The 20,578-nt window shown below is 36.8% G+C and overlaps 1 protein-coding gene across 1 annotated transcript; it reads right to left on the reverse strand.

Moving 5' to 3' along the window:
- Positions 1 to 1,593: 1,593 nt before the first annotated feature.
- On the reverse strand, positions 1,594 to 5,131 carry LOC104085573 (putative homeobox-leucine zipper protein ATHB-51). Its single transcript, XM_009589644.4, has 3 exons — positions 4,825 to 5,131; positions 3,757 to 4,097; positions 1,594 to 2,089 (listed from the first exon to the last, which is right to left on the reverse strand). Exons 1-3 carry the CDS (start codon positions 4,922 to 4,924, stop codon positions 1,850 to 1,852), a joined length of 681 nt encoding a protein of 226 aa, XP_009587939.1. The 5' UTR covers positions 4,925 to 5,131; the 3' UTR covers positions 1,594 to 1,849.
- Between the last annotated feature and the right edge of the window lie 15,447 nt (positions 5,132 to 20,578).

Raw genomic sequence — 20,578 nt, forward strand, 5'->3', positions numbered from 1 at the left:
GTTTCATAATTAAATCATAATTATTGTATGCTTGTTGTCTTATAATTTTATATTAATTGTTGCATTTATTGGAGAAATTTCTTCTATAAGAATTGATAAATGGATATATTGGTGGATCGGGTTGCACGCCGCAACAGAATTGATTGAAATGGATATATTGGAGGATGAGGTTGCACGCCACAACAAACTTATTAAAAAGTCCATATTGGAGGATCGGGTTGCACGCCGCAACGGACTTATTAAAAGTCAATATTTGGGGGATCGTAATGCACGCCGCAATAGACTTATTTAAAAGTCAATATATATACTTGATTAAAAATAATTATATGAGAGGATTGAATGTGAATATATTGTGAGAGCGGGTTGCATGCTGCAACAGAATTGAATGTGAATATATTGTGAGAGCGGGTTGCACGCTGCAACAGAATTGATGAAAATGATAATTGGTTATGACTGCTGAATTGGATTCAATTATTATAAATGAGTTACCTGATTTATTTCTATTATTGTTGTTGTTACTAATATTGCGTACAGGTAATGTAAGTGACCCGCCTTAGCCTCGTCACTACTTCGTCGAGGTTAGGCTCAGCACTTACCAGTACATGGGGTCGGTTGTACTGATACTACACTATGCACTTCTTGTACAGATTTTGGAGTTAGTTCTAGCGGCGTACCATAGACTTGCTCGAACTTTAGCTACTCAGAGGAGACTTGAGGTATAACTACAAGACGTCCGCAGTTCTAAAGTCCCGTCTACTTTACTTTAGCTTTGTGTTTATTTTCAGACAACTTTATTTTATTCAGGCCCTTATTTGTATTATTCTAGAAGCTCGTGTACTTGTGACACCAAATTTTGGGATGATATTTAGACACTGTTATTTTTATAAATTATTCACTATATTTCAGACTTATTTCCACAATCGTTCTTTGTTATTAATAAATGTAAAAATTGTTTAAAAATTGATTAATATTATTCTTACGTTGGCTTGCCTAGCAAGTGAAATGTTAGCCGTCATCACGATCCGAAGGTGGGAATTTCGGATCGTGACATAATAGATATATAGATGGTTATATTTCATCATTGTATCACCGAATACCACAAACTAGTGTCTAATGTTTATCTCTGCTCTGTTCTTTCCAAAGAGAATGACGTGATTCAGAGTACGATGGGCAAGATATTACTCTGTTCTTTCCAAAGAGAATGACGTGATTCAGAGTACGATGGGCAAGATATTAATTTTTAGTGTGTATTGACACATTGGTTAATGAACTTCTTTTTTGAAAATAAAATTTATATATTTAAAAATGACAATGACAGAACTGTAAATCAAAATTTTTGTAATGTAAAGCATTTTGAAGCATCCTAAAAAGTTAGGGTTTCATGTAAAATAACTAGGATGAATATGTATAAAATATATATATTATATGTATATTATATATTAACATTTAAAATATATACCGTTGTTCGACTATTATTTTTTGGATCGATTATACTATATAGTTTTTCCTTTAATTTATACCTCCATTGAGGCGTGAGATGCATGAGCAAAAGCTGTAAAGTATTATAACTAATGGCATTAACATAAGCCATCATATACTAAAACTAATGACATTAATGTCAATACAACAAATAAGAGTACATACTACCTTACAATTACACTAATACTGAGGAGAGTCCAGTCCTAATCAAAAGAACCACTTACCACTAAACTTAATTATAGCATCAAAGTTATCAACTTAACTCAACTAAAGAACAAATAACAACTAGCTACTAGCTACCCCTACTCACAATCTTCTAATTGAACATTAGTTAGTGCCTGTAAAAAGAAACACTAATTATTAGTGCTAATTAAACCCAATATGGTGGCATCACTGGATTAAACCCTTCTACATTATTAACGTTGAAAACATAGCTACATTCAGCCATATTATTATTCTGATGGTTACTTGTACTAATTCCTCTTGTCTTGTTTGAACTTGGCATTGATGTGCTTTCCACTGTCTCTTCACCTGATATTTCAGTGTATACTGTGGAATTAACTTGTTTCTTTGTAGCTTGTTCCTTCAAAATTGCTCTTAATGCCAACACCTATCACAAAAACAAGAGTTTAATTTTATGCGTTACAACAGCATACTCAGTATATTTTTACAGGTGGGATCTGAAGAGGATCGTGTGTACGCAAGCCTTATTCCTACTTTATTGTAAAGATAAAGAGGCTAACATCGGCTCAACACAAGCATAATCACAACAACAACAGTGATGAAAAGAAATACAATAGTGGAGAAGCCATAAAAAGAAGCAAGAACAATAACAAGATAATAAGATAATCGAGGCACACAAAACAAGCAGTTATAAAAATCTAAGGAAAAAATTACGCGAATAATATAGATACAACAGGTATGAAAAAGAAAGACGCTCGACTACCTACTAGCTTTAACTCTATGCGTTAGTGTGTAAATTTTTTTGTGATACTATCAGATCATCCGAAGGATAATTATAGGTAATCTATATTAGAAAGTCATAAAATAAAGAAGATTATCTGCTACAACATGTTAAGAATCTTTGCATTATCCGTGTATATAAATAAATGAAAAAATAAAACAGACATATGGACAAAATTCTAACTGCAAGAGAGAGGATAATTAAATTCAAAGGGAAATTCAAAAAGAAAAGGAAAGGAAAAGAGGGACAATGTTGTATGAAGGGTCAATTTCAATTTTATTACACAAGGTATAAGGAGACTTAAATTTATTTATTTTCATTCAATTAAGCCGACCTTGCTTTAAAATGATAGGGACAACTGAAGGTGAAGTTGTCTCCATAGTTATGGCTCCAAATCTTACTCTAAAATAGTTGGTTTTCTCAAAATAACAACTATTGTATATTCTAAGTTTTATAAAAATAGGTTATTTTCTTAAAAAGACAAGGATTCTAGTGTCATATTTGAACTAATTAGAAGCTGTATGAGATATGTAATGAAGCCTTGGCCAAATCAGGACTATGTTATCATTAGACAGGTATTCAAAAAACCCCAATCATTATTTTAGTATTTCTTTCTAGCTTTAATTTGGGGGCATTCTTACTATCTAGAATATTTTAAAGATTGAATAAAATATTGAATAGCTTTTCGCTCGATCACTTAAATAAAAAATAGCATGCAAATATATAATTTATATATAAAATCATATATAATTAGTATATATATGTATGCTGACTAGAAAAAATAAATAGTAAATTCTATTGATAATTTGTGTAAAGTTTGAATATTTTAAACAACCGATGTTTTCCGTTACCATCTTTTTTTCCATTATCAGAGGAAAGTTAATTAAGGTGACTACATAAACTAGATGTGGATTAAGATAACAAAGAAACACCAAAGTATAGGATTAGGGTGAATCACATAGGAAAATAATTTTCAAAGAATGAGACATAAGAAGTGTTTGAAGATATAATTAAGTACTTAATTAATATATTGTTCACTTTCACAACTTAGATAACCCCACCGTTTATTATGACACCAAAACAGAAGTCATGAATTCAAATTTCACTGTCACCCCATTGCCAAAAAGAATCTTTATGTACTCGGCCCAAGAAAAAACATAAAAGAACACGTAATTAGTCTGCCGTTTCTTTAAGATTTTAGATAAAAAGGTCGCACAATTCACCAGATAACCAAAAAAAACATAAAAAAGTTTTAAGTTTTGCATGAATTGCATGGATGCAAGAAAGTGAAGAGAGAATTTCTCAAAACTGACCTCATTTTGAAGCTTCTGTTTTTCCCTAGAAACTAAATCATAGTCTTGTTTAAGAGAATCATAGAGGCGTTCGAGCTGCTTAGACTTCCATCTAGCTCTCCTATTTTGAAACCAAACAGCAATTTGACGAGGCTGCAACCCAAGTTCTTTAGCTAGTTTAATTTTCCTTTCAGGGTCAAGTTTTATCTCTTCTTGAAAACTGTTTTCAAGTGACTCTAACTGATCACTTGTCAATCTTTTCTTCTTATCCAACTGATTCATTGCAAAGTTGTCGTTCAACTTGTCCATTGTTGGGAGCACTCCACTATGTGGTGTTTGCATTGCATGCTTCATTTCCATACCTTTAATAACAAAAGAAGAAGAAGAAAACACCAAAGATTATATTAGCATGTAAATATATATATATATATATGCAACAACAACAACATAATACTCGTATTCCCATAAGTGGGGTCTAGGTAGGGTAATATGTACGTGGAAGATAGAAAAGTTATTTTCGGCAGACGATCGGCTCAAGGAAGCATGTAAATAAATGGTTGTGAAATAAAATGGACAATGATCAGGCTGACAAAGTTTGTAACTAACACTTATTTTTATACTTTCTTTAGGAAAATGAGAAAAGTCAGCAATTATTAAAGGCATCAATGGAAAAAGAAAATCATAATTCTGCCATTTTAAACTTAGTGTAATCAAGTTTTTAAAATTTTTTAGCTCACTCATCTATTCTTTGAATACTTCTTTATCCAGGAGCTAGGCCCAAAAAGAAATTCCTTAAAAGACCACAATAAAATGGCAATTATCTATATTAAGATAACATGCTTCAAGATCAAATCATGAAAAAAAACCCTATATATTAAGAAATGGGACTGAAAAATGATTAGAATAAATGTGGAAATCACATCAAACCCAATAAACATCAATGAAGACTAACAAACCCAGTATAATCCCATACGTGTGGACTGGAGAGGGTAATGTATACGCAGACCTTACTTCTATCTCGTGAAGGAAGAAAAAGTGAAAAAAGAATTAGAAAATAAATTACAAGGCTTTTTTTCCTTATATCTTTACCTGGATATTGGTCATAATTGTAGCTGTAGAGGAAATTGAAAGAATTATCGGGAGGAGCAGGTCGAGAAACAAAGGATCTAAGATTCCCATTCCAGTCCATATTTTTGGACTCTTCTTTTTTCCTTCTAAACAAGGCAAAGATCCAAGAAAACACCAAATTGTAACCCCTTAATATATTGACACTAGTCTTTCTTTGTTTAGTACTGGACCAGTACTACTCAAGACTCTGGACCACCTTAATAAAAAGGGTTACTTAGGGTTTGTCCTTTTGAAAACTTTCTTGGTTTGTTTTGAAGAAACAAAGTGAAAAATGAGAAAATGTTGTAGGGAGAGTTTACTACACTTAGCAGTCAGCACTTAGCATTGTGTCAATATGTGAAAGAGATGGATTGGGAGGGTAAGAAGGTGTGTAGTTCTATGCTTCACTTTTGGGAGCAACTCATAAATAGGGCTTCCTCTTTAGGTTTGGATGTTTTTGAGGGGTGGGGTAGATAGATATCTAGTGTGCATTAATTAATTGTGGTTTTTATTAGTGTTAAATTTCAACAAGGACACTCCCTTTAGTGAACTTGTAAAAGAAGTTTTTTATTTATTTACTCCCTTTTACTTTTTATGCTTGGTTTTCGCATGCTCCTTACAAAAATTAATTAAGCAAATAATTTGATTAAATTATCTTTATTTATTCTTTGATCTCAATTTATTACTACTCTTGCTTTTACTATATTAATTTCTCACAATATTTATTAGAAAATTTAAATTTCTAAAATGACAAGTTTTTTGGATAAATTATTTTCAGTAACCATGACAACAAAAAAAGACCGAAAGGAGTATTATTATATATAGGGTGTGGGAGAAGGAAAAATGGAGAAGAAATTACAAGGTGGAGAAGCAAACTCGAACCAACAAGGTGAGAATTTAGGTAGTCAATCAAGTAGATTACTAAGATTTTCAAGTGGTAAAAGAAGTTAACTTGTAAACTGACAACGTAAATAATTTTATACTATTAATGTAACGTAATATGTTATACCATGTTGTTTAACTTATTTTTTAGATTAATGTACAAATCTATTAATTATAAGCAATTATGTGTAGTTGCTTCAATTGTGTAAAATTCTTTTACATTGTCTCTGTATAGAAGTTAAGATAATCAAAGAAATTTTGTTTGCACTTCTCTAATGCACCTCAAGTAAAATTTGAATACTACAACAACAACAATCCATATAATCTCACTAATGGAGTATGGGGAGGGTAGTGTGTACGCAGACCTTACCCCTATCTTGGGATAGAGAGGTTGTTTTCGATAGACCCTCGACTCCCTCCCCCCAATAACTACCCACCTTTCTCTTGAGGTGACTCGAACTCTATGGATGATTATTGTATGTAATTAGGAGTCTAAGAAAATTAAATTTTTTATCAAAGGTCACAATCTAAGGGAAGTGTATGGTCCCCTAAAGGCCAAAAAATCAGACAAGCTGCCTTGAGCTACTCTCACGCCTCTCTTCTCATTTTCTGACAAATTAACTACCCCCTAGTAGGCTAGTACTACTACTACTACTTCTTAGTATGCAGTACTTAGTTTCTTATACGGCCTTTAATTTGAGTATCTCTCTATTTATTATCTAAGATCAAGATGGAACTCCAGAAAACATCATAAGAAACGACAATGTGTCTGTAAATTCTTTTCGCACCAAAAATTGCATTGTGCTAATCAAATAAAAATGATCCTTTTTCTGGTTATATACTCTTCATTTTAATTTATGTGACAGGATTTGACTTAGCATGATGTTTAACAAAAAAATAAAGAATTGAATTTGTGATTTAAAACAAGTCATAAAGGATGTTTGGATTGACTTTTAAGTAGGTCAAATCAGCTTTTAAGTTTTTTTAACTTTTTTTTTTGTGTTTGACAAAGTTAAAAAGTACTTAAAATAAGTTAAGAAATACTTAAAACAAACCAAAAGTAATAAGTTGGGCAATCTCAACTTATTATTTTTTGACTTAAAAGCTATTTTGTTAAAAAAATCACTTTTTTTTAAGAAAATCTAAACGGGCTCATAGTCTCATTAAGGGTAAACTGACAATCTTTTTGATGCAGACTTAAAAAGAAAGCATGCTACATATCTATTGAAATGGAGGAAGTATATATAAACTTATGTTGCTCAGACTCTTGGAAAATGTCGCAGGGTGCGTGTCAGATCCTTCAAATATAGTATATATTTGGAAGATTCGATACGGGTGTAGCAGCATTTTGAAAAGTCCGTACAACATAGGTATAAACAGGGGCATAGCTAGTATGTAGGATACGAGTTCGGCCGAACCCATTAGCTTTGGTCTAAACCATATATTTATCTTAAGAAATCCATTAAATATGTTCAAATTTTTATGTTGAATCCATTAACTTAAACGAACTATAATCCTGAACTCATAAACTTTAAATCCTGACTCCGATTCTGGGTATAAACTATTGAATTCCTTTGACGTAAGAGAATATTCTAGTATAGCGCAAAGGAATTTCAAAAAATACTTTTGATCACAGGTTCAAAATCTTAGTAGTAACATTTAATATTTAAAATGTTTAAATTCTTTTGATGAATTTCTAACTCGGCCATCAATGACGGAGTCAGGATTTTTATTAAGAGTAAAAATATAAAGAAATAAACTTACCAAGAAGTTAATGAGTGTCATTATATAGTATATATACATATTTCAAAAAATATTATCGAGCTATACAGTGTAATTTTCCGGCGAAGGGGTGCCAGTTGATACACCTTTGGTGCATGTGGTTCCGCCACTATAGGCCACTGCAATATAATGTGCCATGCCTTAGCTACGAAGATGACAAACTAACTCTGTAGCGCGGACTTCAAAAGGATTATCGTATCTATGTCGAATCCTCCAAAAATTCATTCGACACATATTTACTGACATTTTCGGAGAGTCCGAGAAACATAATAAATTGATAGAGAACGAGGTAGCGGGCTAATGAAGAGTAATGAATCAAGCTGCTGCTTAATGACCTATGGGTAGTTCTATAATAAATGGACTTACAGTACAAATTGGGTTTATAGAATCAGAGCAGCATTAGTAAAAGAACCCTGAATTAGGTCCATTTGAAACTTCTTTTTCAATTCAGATACACACACAAAAGCACACAGAGAGAAACAAGTCTTTTTTCTTGGTTAAAATCAGTGGACCTGCATATGGCTCATTCACTAGTATTCAATGTAATATATGCCAGAGAAGAGGAAGAAGAAATTAAATTAAAGGGGTTAGCATCCCTAAAAACGTGAGGAGCAGACTTTGACAGGCATAGAACCTTGACATGTACGGCATAAACCTTCTTAATTAAGAGTTTTTAACTTTTATATACTAACAACGTAAATAATTTTTTAATTATTTACGATATCAGATCACTTAAAAAATAATTAAGAGTTTAAGTTTCACACAATGACAATGTAAAGTATATTTAGGTAATTATAGGTAAATCTCTTGATAAATATTAATTAGTAGTTTGATAACTATATATGGTAACGTTTTAAGAAAACTTAATATTTTCAATGTATATACACTTAAATCCAAAATATAATGAGTTTAACTAATATACAATTACGTCATTTTTACCTGCTATAGCAAGTCATTTTTTTTTATTTTTCGTCACCAATCCAGGGGCGGCTCTAAGGCTTTGGCAGTGAGGCCATTGCCTTAGGCCCCAAATTTATTTTAAATTCTTATTATTATTGTTACTATTATATATTATATAATTTATATAAATAATTAGAATAAAAAATATATTACAGTATATTTTTTATTACTTGATTGAGGTTATGTTATACAATAAATTTATAAATTATGATAATTTTCTTCCCTCATTAATTAGTTTATTTGACAAGAATGAGTTGTTCTAGTGGTGAGCACCCTCCCCTTCCAACCAAGAGGTTGTGAGTTCGAGTCACCCCAAGATGAAGGTGGGGAGTTCTTGGAGGAAGGGAGTTGAGAGTCTATCGGAAACAGCCTCTCTACTCCGGGGGTAGGGATAAGGATTGCGTACAAACTACCCTCCCTAGACCCCACTAGTAAGATTATACTGGGATTAAGGGCCTCCGAATATGATTTCGCCTTAGGCATCGAGATTTGTTAAGTCGCCCCTGCACCAATCCATGTTTGTTACAGAAAGTTACTAGTATAATTTTCAAATGACCTGATAATGCAATATTTCTTTATTACTATCGGTGTGTATATTAGTTAAACTCAAAGATAATTACAGTGATTATTCATAAAAAGTGAGATTAATAATATATAAATAAGACAAATTACTGTACAATAGGTTTAAAGGACTTAACATTAGCAGTACATATAAGTTAAAATTTATTTTTTAATTTACCTTGTTGTCTGATGCAATGGAAGCAACTTAATTAACGAAGAAGATGACAAGACAAAGAGAAAAAATAAAATAAAATAAAGGTGAATGCAAGAAGACAAAAAGTGGAAGGAGAACTTGTGAACACTCCTCGGTAATTTTCACTAATTTTATGAATACATATAATATGTGTCCTCAATATATTTATCACTAAATTAAAGTTAATTAATACACATTCACATATTAATTTATGATTTAATTATAATAAAATCAATATGATATGATATAAACATCGAATACGAGCGGGAGAAGAGAACCATATACGAGAAGAAGGGAATCCTTTTTTTTAAACACTTAACTGTTAAATATGAGTTTCAATGATAAAAAATAATATATCATATTTGGTGCAGGATCACAAGGGATAAAATAAAGGAATCAAGAAGCCCTATCATTTGAGTATAGATTAAGGAAACAATCTATTAACGGGAGCTCTAGAAGCAAAGCAAATGACAAGAATCAATGATTAGAGATGAAAATGGAAGAAGCAGCAGAGATTCGGAAGAAGAATCAACCAATGATTTGATAGATGATTGACATAAGCTATTATAGGAAGGTCCCAAATCAAAGGGAAACAAGATTGCAAAGTGCTGCACTAGAGATCGTTGAAGCCAGAAATCAAAGGGATCTATCGCTGATCACTCAAGTAACGGAAAAGATATGCCTAGCGGATGAAAATAATGTCAAGACAAATCAAGGAAGATCAACGGAATCTTGACTTTATTTTTGGAAAGAATCAATCTATGATTCCTTTCAAGGATCAATTCCCTTGGGTTTGTAATTGTGATGACCCAAAATGTCATCTTTAAATTTAATAATTAATTCTGTATTTTAAGATCTCGAAAAGTACTATTTATTATTCCTCGACTTGCATGCACAGTCCGTAAAATTTTTTGAAAAGTTTTAATGTAAAAAATAGATTAAAATGTGAATTAGAGCTTTAAAACTCAACTGAGTTGACTTTGGTCAATATTTTGAGCAAACAGACTTAGATCGGTGTTTTGACAGTTTCGATAGGTCCGTATCGTGATTTGGGACTTGGGCGTATGCCCGGAATCAAATTCCGAGGTCCCTAGCCCGAGATATGAAATTTTAATGAAAAATTAAAAGTTTAAGTTTAAATATTGACCAGATGTCGAATTATGTGTAAACGACCCCGGAATAAAATTTTGATGATTCCAACAGCTCTGTATGGTGATTTTGGATTTAGGAGCATGATCGAAATTATTTTTGGAAGCCCGTAGTGAAATTTGGCTTGAAATGGCTAAAATAGGAATTTAAGTTTGGAAGTTTGACCGAGGAGTTGACTTTTTGATATCGGGGTCGGAATCCAGTTCAAAAATTTTTCATAGCTTCCTTATGTCATTTATGACTTGTGTGCAAAATTTGAGGCCAATCAGACTTGATTTGATAGGTTTCGACATCGAATGTAGAAGTTAAAAATTCTTAAGTTTCATTAAGCTTGAATTGGGGTGTGATTTATAATTTTAGCATTGTTTTATGTGATTTGAGGTTTCAAATAAGTTCGTATGATATTTTAGGACTTGTTGGTATATTTGGTTGAGGTCCCGAAGACCTCGGGTGAGTTTCGGATGGTTAACGGATCAAAAGTTGGACTTAAAAAGCTGCTGCAATTTCTTATGTTGTAACTGCAGAAATCGAGCCCAGGGTCGACGGCCAGGTTTGAGGCTCAGGATCGAAGGCCCAGCTCGAGGGCCATGATCGAAGGCTAGATCGAAGCCATGATCGAAGGCAGAATCGAAGGCATGATCGAATGCCCAGTTCGAGTGCCATGATCGAAGGTAAGGCTCGAGGGTTAGGGATCGAAGCCCAGGATCAAGGGCTATGACCGAGGCCAGGATCGAGGGCCATAAAGATAGAAGCCATGATCGATACCCAGGATCAATGGCTGCCTCGGTAGTTTATAAAACTGGAGATTTCGTCCCCAGTTGCCATTTTTGACAAACTTGAGCTTGAGCAGAAGCAATTTTTGGTAGAGTTTTAAGGAGAAACATTTGGGTAAGTGATTCTAACTCAGATTTGGTCAATATACACGAATATATCATTATTTTCACCATTTTATTAGTGTATTGAGATGAAAATTTGGAAAAAATTTAGAAATCTCATAAAAATGAATTTTTGAGATTTCGATGTCGATTTAGAGTCGGATTAGAGTGAAACTGGTATGGTTGGACTCGTAATTGAATGAATTATCGGATTTTGTGGGTTTCGCTAGATTCTGAGACGTGGGCCTCACATGTGATTTTTGAGCTAATTTCAGATTTTATTGAAAAATATAGTATTGTTTAATGAAATTGATTCCTATAATTTTTGTGGACTGTATCGAATTAATTATGACTAGATATGAGTCGATAGGAGTCAAAAAATTGAGGAAAAAATATACTACTTGGTTAAATTGGAGCAAGTCGAGGTAAGTGACTTGTCTAACCTTGTGTGGAGGAAATTTCCTCTAGGATTAGTATTGATATGATTATTGAAATGTGTTGAAAGTTGCGTACACGAGGTGACGAGTGTGTTCACGGGCTAAATGTGAAAGACTATATTTTTAAATTGTGTAGATTACTATTGCACATTTATTAAATTATTTTATCTTATTATATTCTTCATCATTGAAGAATATATATACTTTAAGTTTGTTTGACATTTTCCTGCTAATTGTTTTACCTGTTCAATTGAAACTTGGTTTCTTTCATACTGTGCAATATTTGAAGGTTGATTTTCTTTAAATTAAATATTATTAATATGAAGTATTTGAAAATTTTAAATTTGATATTGAAGCAACGTATTAAAGATTTTGAAATATTATTCTCATAAATTATTTATTCCTGAATATTTTCGCTAGATTTTTGTACTCATTGTGATGGAGCCGTGAGCTCTTTATTGTGAAAAAATATTATTGATGATTTATTTTGGCATGAGCCGTGAGCTCTTTATTGTGAAAAAATATTATTGTTGGATTATTTTGGCATGAGTCGTGAGCACTTTATTATTGAAAAATATTGTTGTTGATTTATTTTGAAAAATTAAAATATTGAGCACTTGAGGTGCAAATTGAGATATTGATAGGACTGCGGTGGTATAAGGTCCGGGTATTAAAACACATGCATTGAGATAAGGGTGGCTTGATACACGTGGCTAGTAGGGGTGACTACTAGAAGTCATGTGGTGTGATAAGAGTGGCTAAAACGCGGGATGTTATTTCGGAAAAAATATTTGCTTTAAATAAATTATGAAGGCTCCCGCGGTGATATAAGAAAATGAGATATTGTGAATTTATTTATGATTTGGGATTACGAGGAGGTACCTCGTGAATGCCCTTGTTGATATTGATTTATGGCCACAGTTACCTTTGATTATTTGTTGTGATTTTCTTAAGGTTGTAAGGAATTTTTGTTTGTTTCCACAAGATATTAATTGCCATTATTTTGTGTAATTAAATGGTGACCTGCTACTCGATTCATTTCCATTGTCATTTATATTGTTATATTGTTAAACATTTTACCATGCTATTATTATTTTCCAGTAGGGCCTGACCTGACCTCATCACTACTCTACTGAGGTTAGGCTTGGCACTTACTGGGTACCGCTGTGGTGTACTCATACTATGCTTCTGTACATCTTTTTGTGCAGATCCAGGTACTCTTTACCAGCCCCGACTTCAGTGAGTTACCTGTGCATGGAGACTTCGAGGTATATCTGCCAGCGTTCGCAGACTCCGGAGTCCCCTTCTATCATTATTCTGTTGCTTCCTTATTTTTCTTTAGACCTTGATATATAGAGACATTGAGGATAAAATTCTTAGAAGCTTGTGACTTATTTCTACCGGGTTTTGGGAGTTAAAATTATTTGAATTGTAGTTTATTTATTTCAAATATCTATAATTATTCCGCATTGATAGGCTTACCTAGTCTTAGAGACTAGGTGCTATCACGACTTCCTACAAAGGAAATTTGGGGTCGTGACAAGTTGGTATCAGAGGACTAGGTTCATAGGTGTTATGAGTCACAAGCAGGTTTAGTAGAGTCTTGCGGATCGGTACAGAGACGTCTGTTCTTATCTTCGAGAGGCTATGTAACTGTTAGGAAATATTCACTTCTTCGATTCCTTATGGTACGCCTTTGTTGATTTCAAAGTTCTAAATAATTGTCTTTCTATTCTCTCACAGATGGTGAGGACACGCACAACTGGATCCGATGATGAGATACTCGCGCCACCTGTTGGAGCCGCAAGAGGCCGGGGTCGGGGCAGAGGCCGAACCAGAGGCCGAGGAAGACCACGTGGTGCAGCCAGCGCACCTGTACCAGAGCCACTAGTAGCTCCAGTTGGTGAGAAGACACTTGAGATGCCTGTTACTACTCCTACACTTCAGGAGACTCTTGCCCAGTTTTTGAGCATGTTTGGCACTTTAGCACAGGCAGGGTTAATTCCACTTGCTCCTGCTATATCTCAGGCTGGGGGAAGAGCACAGACTCTCGCCGCCCGTATTCCAGAGCCACAGGCCCAAGTTGACCATGCCCTAGAGGTTATACCAGTGCAGCCAGTTATCCCAGTTCGACCTGAGATTAGGACAACAGTCTCAGAAGGGGAGCAACTCAGGCTTAAAAGGTACAAAAAGTACCACCCTCCCACTTTTAGTGGCTTAGCTTCAGAGGATACTCGGGGTTTTCTGGAGGAATGTCACCGTATCCTTCATACTATGTGTATTGTGGATTCCAGTGGGGTTTCTTTCACGACATTCCAGTTTAGAGGAGCAGCCTACAAGTGGTGACGGGCATATGAGTTGGTTAGTCCCGATGATGCATCTTCACTCACTTGGTGTTCTTAAGGGAGTATGTTCCTTAGAGTCTTAGAGATGCATTGCGCTCAGAGTTTGAGCAGCTGCGCCAGGGTTCTATGACCGTGTCAGAGTATGCGGTCCGATTCAGTGATTTGGTGAGGCATGCACCAGCCTTAGTTGCTGCTGTTCGAGAGCGGGTTTGCAGATATATTGAGGGTCTCTACCCTAGTATCAGATACAGTATGGCCCGAGAACTAGAGATGAAAATCACATACCAGCAGGTGGTGTCAATTTCTAGGAGATTGGAAGGTATGCGGACTCGTGAGAAGGAAGAGAGGGAAGCTAAGATACCCCGAGATTCTGGCACATATAATAATTCTCGTGGCCCAGTTTCAGCCCGTCATGGTAGAGGTTATGTGAGCCATCCTATTCATTCAGCACTTCCAGCTTCCAGTGGTATTCCGGCTATTCCCAGACCTCAGGTTCCATATTATGCACCGCCAATGTCTTCTGTACCTCTTGTAAGGGGTGCTTTCAGCGGGCAGTCTAGTCGATCAAGCCCGAGTCAGTCCCAACATCCACGTCCTCTGAGGGATTATTTTGAGTGTGGTGACACTCGTCATATCATGAGGGATTGCCCCAGAGTTAGGAGGGGTGCACCTCCACAGATTTCTCAAGCCCCACCTATTCCCTCGGGCTTCTCAGGCCATGATTACTGCACCAGTTGCCACCCCACATGGACAACCAGGCAGAGGTGGAGGTCGGGCAGGTAGAGGTAGCCCTAGAGGGGGAGGCCATGCCAGATATTATGCCCTTCCTGCTAGGGCAGATGTCGTTGTATACGAATCTGTTATCACATGTATTATTCTGGTCTGTCATAGAGATGCATCAGTCTTATTTGATCCAGGCTCCACTTATTCTTATGTTTCATTTTATTTTGCCCCGTATTTGGGCGAATCACGTGATTCCTTGAGTGTTTCTGTTTATGTATCTACATCCGTGGGTGAATCGATTATTGTGGACCACGTGTATTGGTCGTGTTTAATTATTATCAGCGGTTTTGAGACCAGAGCTGATTTATTATTACTCAATATGGTGGATTTTGATATTATTTTGGGCATGGACTGGTTGTCGCCCTATCACGCTATTCTTGATTGTTACGCCAAAACGGTGACGTTGGCTTTGCCAGGTCTACCGCGGCTAGAGTGGAGAGGTACATCGGATCATGTTCCTAGCAGGTTTGTTTCATTTCTTAAAGCTCAGCGAATGGTTGAGAAGGGGCGTGATGCGTATTTGGCCTATATTAGAGATGTTAGTATTGATTCTCCTACTATGGAGTCAGTTCCTGTAGTAATGGATTTTCCTGATGTATTTCCAGCAGATCTTCTGTGTATGCCACCCGATAGGGATATTGACTTTGGCATTGATTTATTATCGGGTACTCAACCCTTTTCTATTCTACCATATTGTATGGCCCCAGCAGAGTTGAAAGAGTTAAAAGAACAGTTACATGAGTTTCTTGATAAGGGTTTCATTCGGCCCATTGTATCACCTTGGGGTGCTCCTGTCTTATTTGTGAAGAAGAAGGATGGTTCTATGCGGATGTGTATTGATTATCTCCAGCTGAACAAGGTTACAGTTAAGAACAAGTATCCATTTCCACCTATTGATGACCTATTTGATCAGCTTCAGGGTGCCAGGGTATTCCCTAAAATTGACTTGCGTTTAGATTATCATCAATTTAAGATTCGGGAGCCGGATATCCCGAAGACTACTTTCAAGACTCGGTACGGTCATTACGAGTTCCTTGTGATGTCTTTTGGGATGACCAACGCCCTAACAATATTTATGCACTTAATGAATAGTGTATTTCAGCCCTATCTTGATTCTTTCATCATTGTATTTATTGACGACATTCTGGTGTATTCCCGGAGTCGGGAAGATCATGAACAACACCTGAGGACTGTGCTTCAGATTTTGAGAGAAAAGAAGTTATATGTAAAGTTTTCAAAGTGTAAATTTTGGCTTGATTTAGTGGGATTTTTGGGTCATATAGTTTCGTGTGAGGGAATCAAGGTAGATTTGAAAAATATTGAAGAAGTGCAGAGTTGGTACAGACCGTCCTCAGTTACGAAAATTCGGAGTTTCCTTAGTTTGTCAAGGTGTTTTTGCTGATTTGTAAATGGTTTCTCTTCTATTGGTGCATCTATGACCAAATTGACCCAGAAGGGTGCTCCCTTCAGGTGAACCGAGGAATGTGAGGAGAGCTTTCAAAATCTCAAGACAACTTTGACTACAGCCCCAATATTGGTATTACCTACAGGTTCAGGGTCTTATACTATGTATTGTGATGCGTCGTGTATTGGCCTTGGCGCAGTGTAGATGCAAGACGGTAGGGTGATTGCCTATGCGTCCAGGCAGTTAAAGGTACTTGAGAAGAATTACCTGGTCCGCGACCTTGAGTTAGCAGTTATTGCTCACGCCTTGAAGATTTGGCGGCATTATTTGTACGGTGTAAATTGTGAGGTCTACACCGATCACCGGAGTCTACAACATCTGTTTAAGTAGAAGGATCTTATTTTGCGGCAGCGAATATAGTTAGAGTTGCTTAAGGATTATGATATCACCATTCTCTATCATCCTGGAAAGGCCAATGTAGTGGCCGATGCCTTGAATCGTAAGGCGGAGAGTTTGGGCAGCTTAGCATATTTACCAGTAGTGGAGAGGCCTTTAGCCTTAGATGTTCAGGCCTTGGCCAACCAGTTTGTTAGACTGGGTGGTTCTGAGCCGAGTTGAGTTTTGGCTTGTGTGGTTTCTCAGTCTTCTCTTTATGATCGTATCAGGGAGCGTCAGTAGGATGACCCGCATATGCTTGTCCTTAAGGATACAGTTCGGCATGATAATGCCAAGGAAGTCACTATTGGAGATGACGATGTATTACGGATGCGGGGCAGGCTATGTGTGCCTAATGTAGATGGTTTGCGTGAGTTGATTCTCCAGGAGGCTCACAGTTCGCGATACTTCATTCATCCCGGTGCTGCAAAGATGTTTCAGGACTTGAGACAACACTATTGGTGGAGGCGGATAAAGAAAGACATGGTGGGGTATGTAGCTCAGTGTCTAAATTGTCAACAGGTAAAATATGAGCATCAGTGACCGGGTGGATTGCTTCAGAAGTTAGAGATTCCAGAATGGAAATGGGAGCGGATCACTATGGATTTCGTTGTTGGGCTCCCACGGCCTCAGAGGAAGTTCGATGCAGTTTGGGTGATTGTGGATAGATTGACCAAGTCAGCTCATTTTATTCTTGTGATTACTACTTAATCTTCAGAGCAACTGGCTCAGGTATATATTGGCGAGATTGTCAGACTTCACGGTGTACCGATATCTATCATCTCTGACCGGGGTACACAGTTTACCTTACGATTTTGGAGGGCTGTACAGTGAGAGTTGGGTACTCGTGTGGAGTTGAGTACAACATTTCACTCTCAGATGGATGGATAATCCAAACGCACTATTTAGATACTAGAGGATATGCTCCGTGCGTGTGTGATAGATTTTTGGGGTGCTTGGGATTAGTTATTATCACTTGCGCAGATTGCTTACAACAACAGTTACCAGTCAAGCATTCAGATGGCTCTGTATGAGGCCTTGTATGGTAGGCGGTGCCAGTCTCCAGTGGGTTGGTTCGAACAGGGTAAAGCTAGACTTTTGGGTACAGACTTGGTTCAGGATGCCTTGGAAAAGGTTAAGTTAATTCAGGATTGACTTTATACAGTCCAATCTAGATAGAAGAGTTATGCGGATCGGAAGGTTCGTGGTGTTGCGTTCATGGTTGGTGAGCGGGTCTTGCTCCGGATTTCGCCTATGAAAGGTGTTATGAGGTTCAGGAAGAAGGACAAGTTGAGCCCTAGGTATATTGGGCCTTTTGAGTTTCTTGAGAGAGTTAGAGAGGTGGCTTACAGACTTGCACTACCACCTAGTCTCTTTGCAGTTCATCTAGTATTCCATGTTTCTATGCTTCGGAAATATCACGGTGATATGTTTCATGTGTTAGACTTCAGTTCGGTTCAGTTGGAGAAGGATCTATCTTATGTTGAGGAACCAATGGCTATTTTAGATAGGCAGGTTCGGAAGCTAAGGTCAAAGAACATTGCTTCCGTGAAGTCTCAGTGGAGGGGTCATCTGGTCGAGGAGGCAACTTGGGAGACCGAGCATGATATGCGCAGTTGTTATCCACACTTATTCACCAGTTCAGGTACATTTTCTAACTCCTTTCGAGGACGAACGTTTGTTTTAGAGGTGGAGAATGTGATGACCCAAAATGTCATCTTTAAATTTAATAATTAATTCTGTTTTCTAAGATCTCGAAAAGCACTATTTATCATTCATCAACTTGCGTGCGCAGTCCGTAAAATTTTTCGAAAAGCTTTTATGTGAAAAATAGATTTAAATGTGAATTAGATCATTAAAACTCAACTGAGCTGACATTGGTCAACATTTTGAGCAAACAGACTCGGATCAGTATTTTGACAGTTTCGGTAGGTCCGTATCGTGATTTGGGACTTGGGCGTATGCCCGGAATCAAATTCCGAGGTCCCTAGCCCGAGATATGGAATTTTGATGAAAAATTAAAAGTTTAAACATCGAGCTGCAAACCCAACTATATCTTTCTTCATTCGTCTCCACCAATAGTGCTGCCTCAAATCTTGATAGATCTCTGCAGCACCTGGATGAATGGAGTACCGCGAACTATGAGCTTCCTGGAGAATCAACTCACACAAACCATCTGCATTAGGCACACATAGCATGCCCTACATCCGTAATACACTGTCATCTCCAATAGTAACTTCCTTGGCATCACTGTGCTGAACCGTGTCCTTAAGGACAAGCAGATGTGGATTATCATATTGGCGCTCTCTGATGCGATCATATAAAGAAGATCGAGAAACCACACAAGCCAAAACTCGATTCGGCTCGGAAACATCCAATCTAAAAATTGGTTGGCCAAGGCCTAAACATCTAAGGCTAAACGCCTCTCTGCTACCGGTAAGTATGCTAAGCTGCCCAAACTCTCTGCCGTACGACTCAAGACATCCACCACATTGGCCTTTCCAGTATGATAAAGAATGGTAATATCATAATACTTAAGCAACTCTAACCACCTTCGATGCCGCAAATTAAAATCTTTCTATTTGAACAGATGTTGTAGACTACGATGATCGGTATATACCTCACACTAGACACCGTGCAAGTAATGCCGCCAAATTTTTAAGGCATGAACAATAGATGCTAACTCAAGATCGTGGACCGGATAATTTTTCTCATGTACCCTTAACTGCCTGGACGCATAGGCAATCACCCTACCGTCTTGCATAAGCACGACGCCAAGACCAATACGCGACATGTCATAATACACAGTATAAGACTCTGAACCTATAGGCAACACCAATACTGGAGTTGTAGTCAAGGCTGTCTTGAGCTTCTTAAAGCTCTCTTCACACTCATCCGACCATCTGAACGGAGCACCTTTCTGGGTCAATTTAGTTATAGACGATGCAATAGACGCGAATCCCTCCACGAAGCGACGATAATAACAGGCCAAGCTGAGAAAATTTTGAATCTCAGTAACTGATGATGGACTGGGCCAACTCTGAAACTGCCTCTATCTTCTTCGGATCCACCTTAATTCATTCACTGGACACTATATGTCCCAAAAATGCCACCGAACTAAGCCAGAACTCACACTTAGAGAATTTGGCATAAAGTCTCTCCTCTCTAAGCCTCTGTAGTACAATACCCAAGTGTTGTGCATGCTCCTCCTGGTTAAGTGAGTACACCATAATATCATCAATAAATACCACTAAAAATAAATCAAGATATGGTTGGAATACACTATTCATCAAATGCATAAATGATGTTGGGGCATTGGTTAGCCCAAAAGACATCACAAGAAATTCATAGTGGCCATAACGAGTTTTGAATAGCCGAATCCCGAATTTTCAACTGGTGATACCCAGATCTCAAATCAATTTTGGAGAACACCTTCGCTCCCTGAAGTTGATCAAATAAGTCATCAATATGCGGCAAGGGATATCTATTCTTGATTGTATATTTGTTCAACTGCCTATAATCAATGCACATCCGCATAGTACCATTTTTCTTTTTCGCAAACAGAACTGGTGCACCACAAGGTGACACACTAGGCGTAATAAACCCTTTTTCAAGGAGTTCCTAAAGTTGCTCTTTTAATTCTTTTAACTCAGCTGGTGCCATACGATACAGAGGAATAGAAATGGGTTGAATGCCCTTCACCAAGTCAATACCGAAATCAATATCCCTGTCGGGTGGCATACCCGGCAGGTTTGTAGGAAATATATCCGGAAAGTCTCGCACGACTGGTACTGAATCAATAATGGGAGTATCTGCATCAACATCTCTCACAAGGGTCAAATATGACAAACATCCCTTTTCAACCATACGTCAGGCCTTCAAATAAAAAATTACCCTACTAGGAACAAAATCTAGAGAACCTCTCCATT

The sequence above is a fragment of the Nicotiana tomentosiformis genome, chromosome 7, assembly GCF_000390325.3.
Source record: "Nicotiana tomentosiformis chromosome 7, ASM39032v3, whole genome shotgun sequence".
Taxonomy (NCBI): domain Eukaryota; kingdom Viridiplantae; phylum Streptophyta; class Magnoliopsida; order Solanales; family Solanaceae; genus Nicotiana; species Nicotiana tomentosiformis.

Coding starts and splice junctions, on each gene's coding strand:
- LOC104085573 (XM_009589644.4), bottom strand. CDS start 4,924: ATGGACTGGAATGGGAATCTTAGATCCTTTGTTTCTCGACCTGCTCCT. Junction 4,098..4,824: donor CAATTATGACCAATATCCAG/GTAAAGATATAA, acceptor TTGTTATTAAAG/GTATGGAAATGAAGCATGCA. Junction 2,090..3,756: donor AACAGAAGCTTCAAAATGAG/GTCAGTTTTGAG, acceptor TTTTTGTGATAG/GTGTTGGCATTAAGAGCAAT.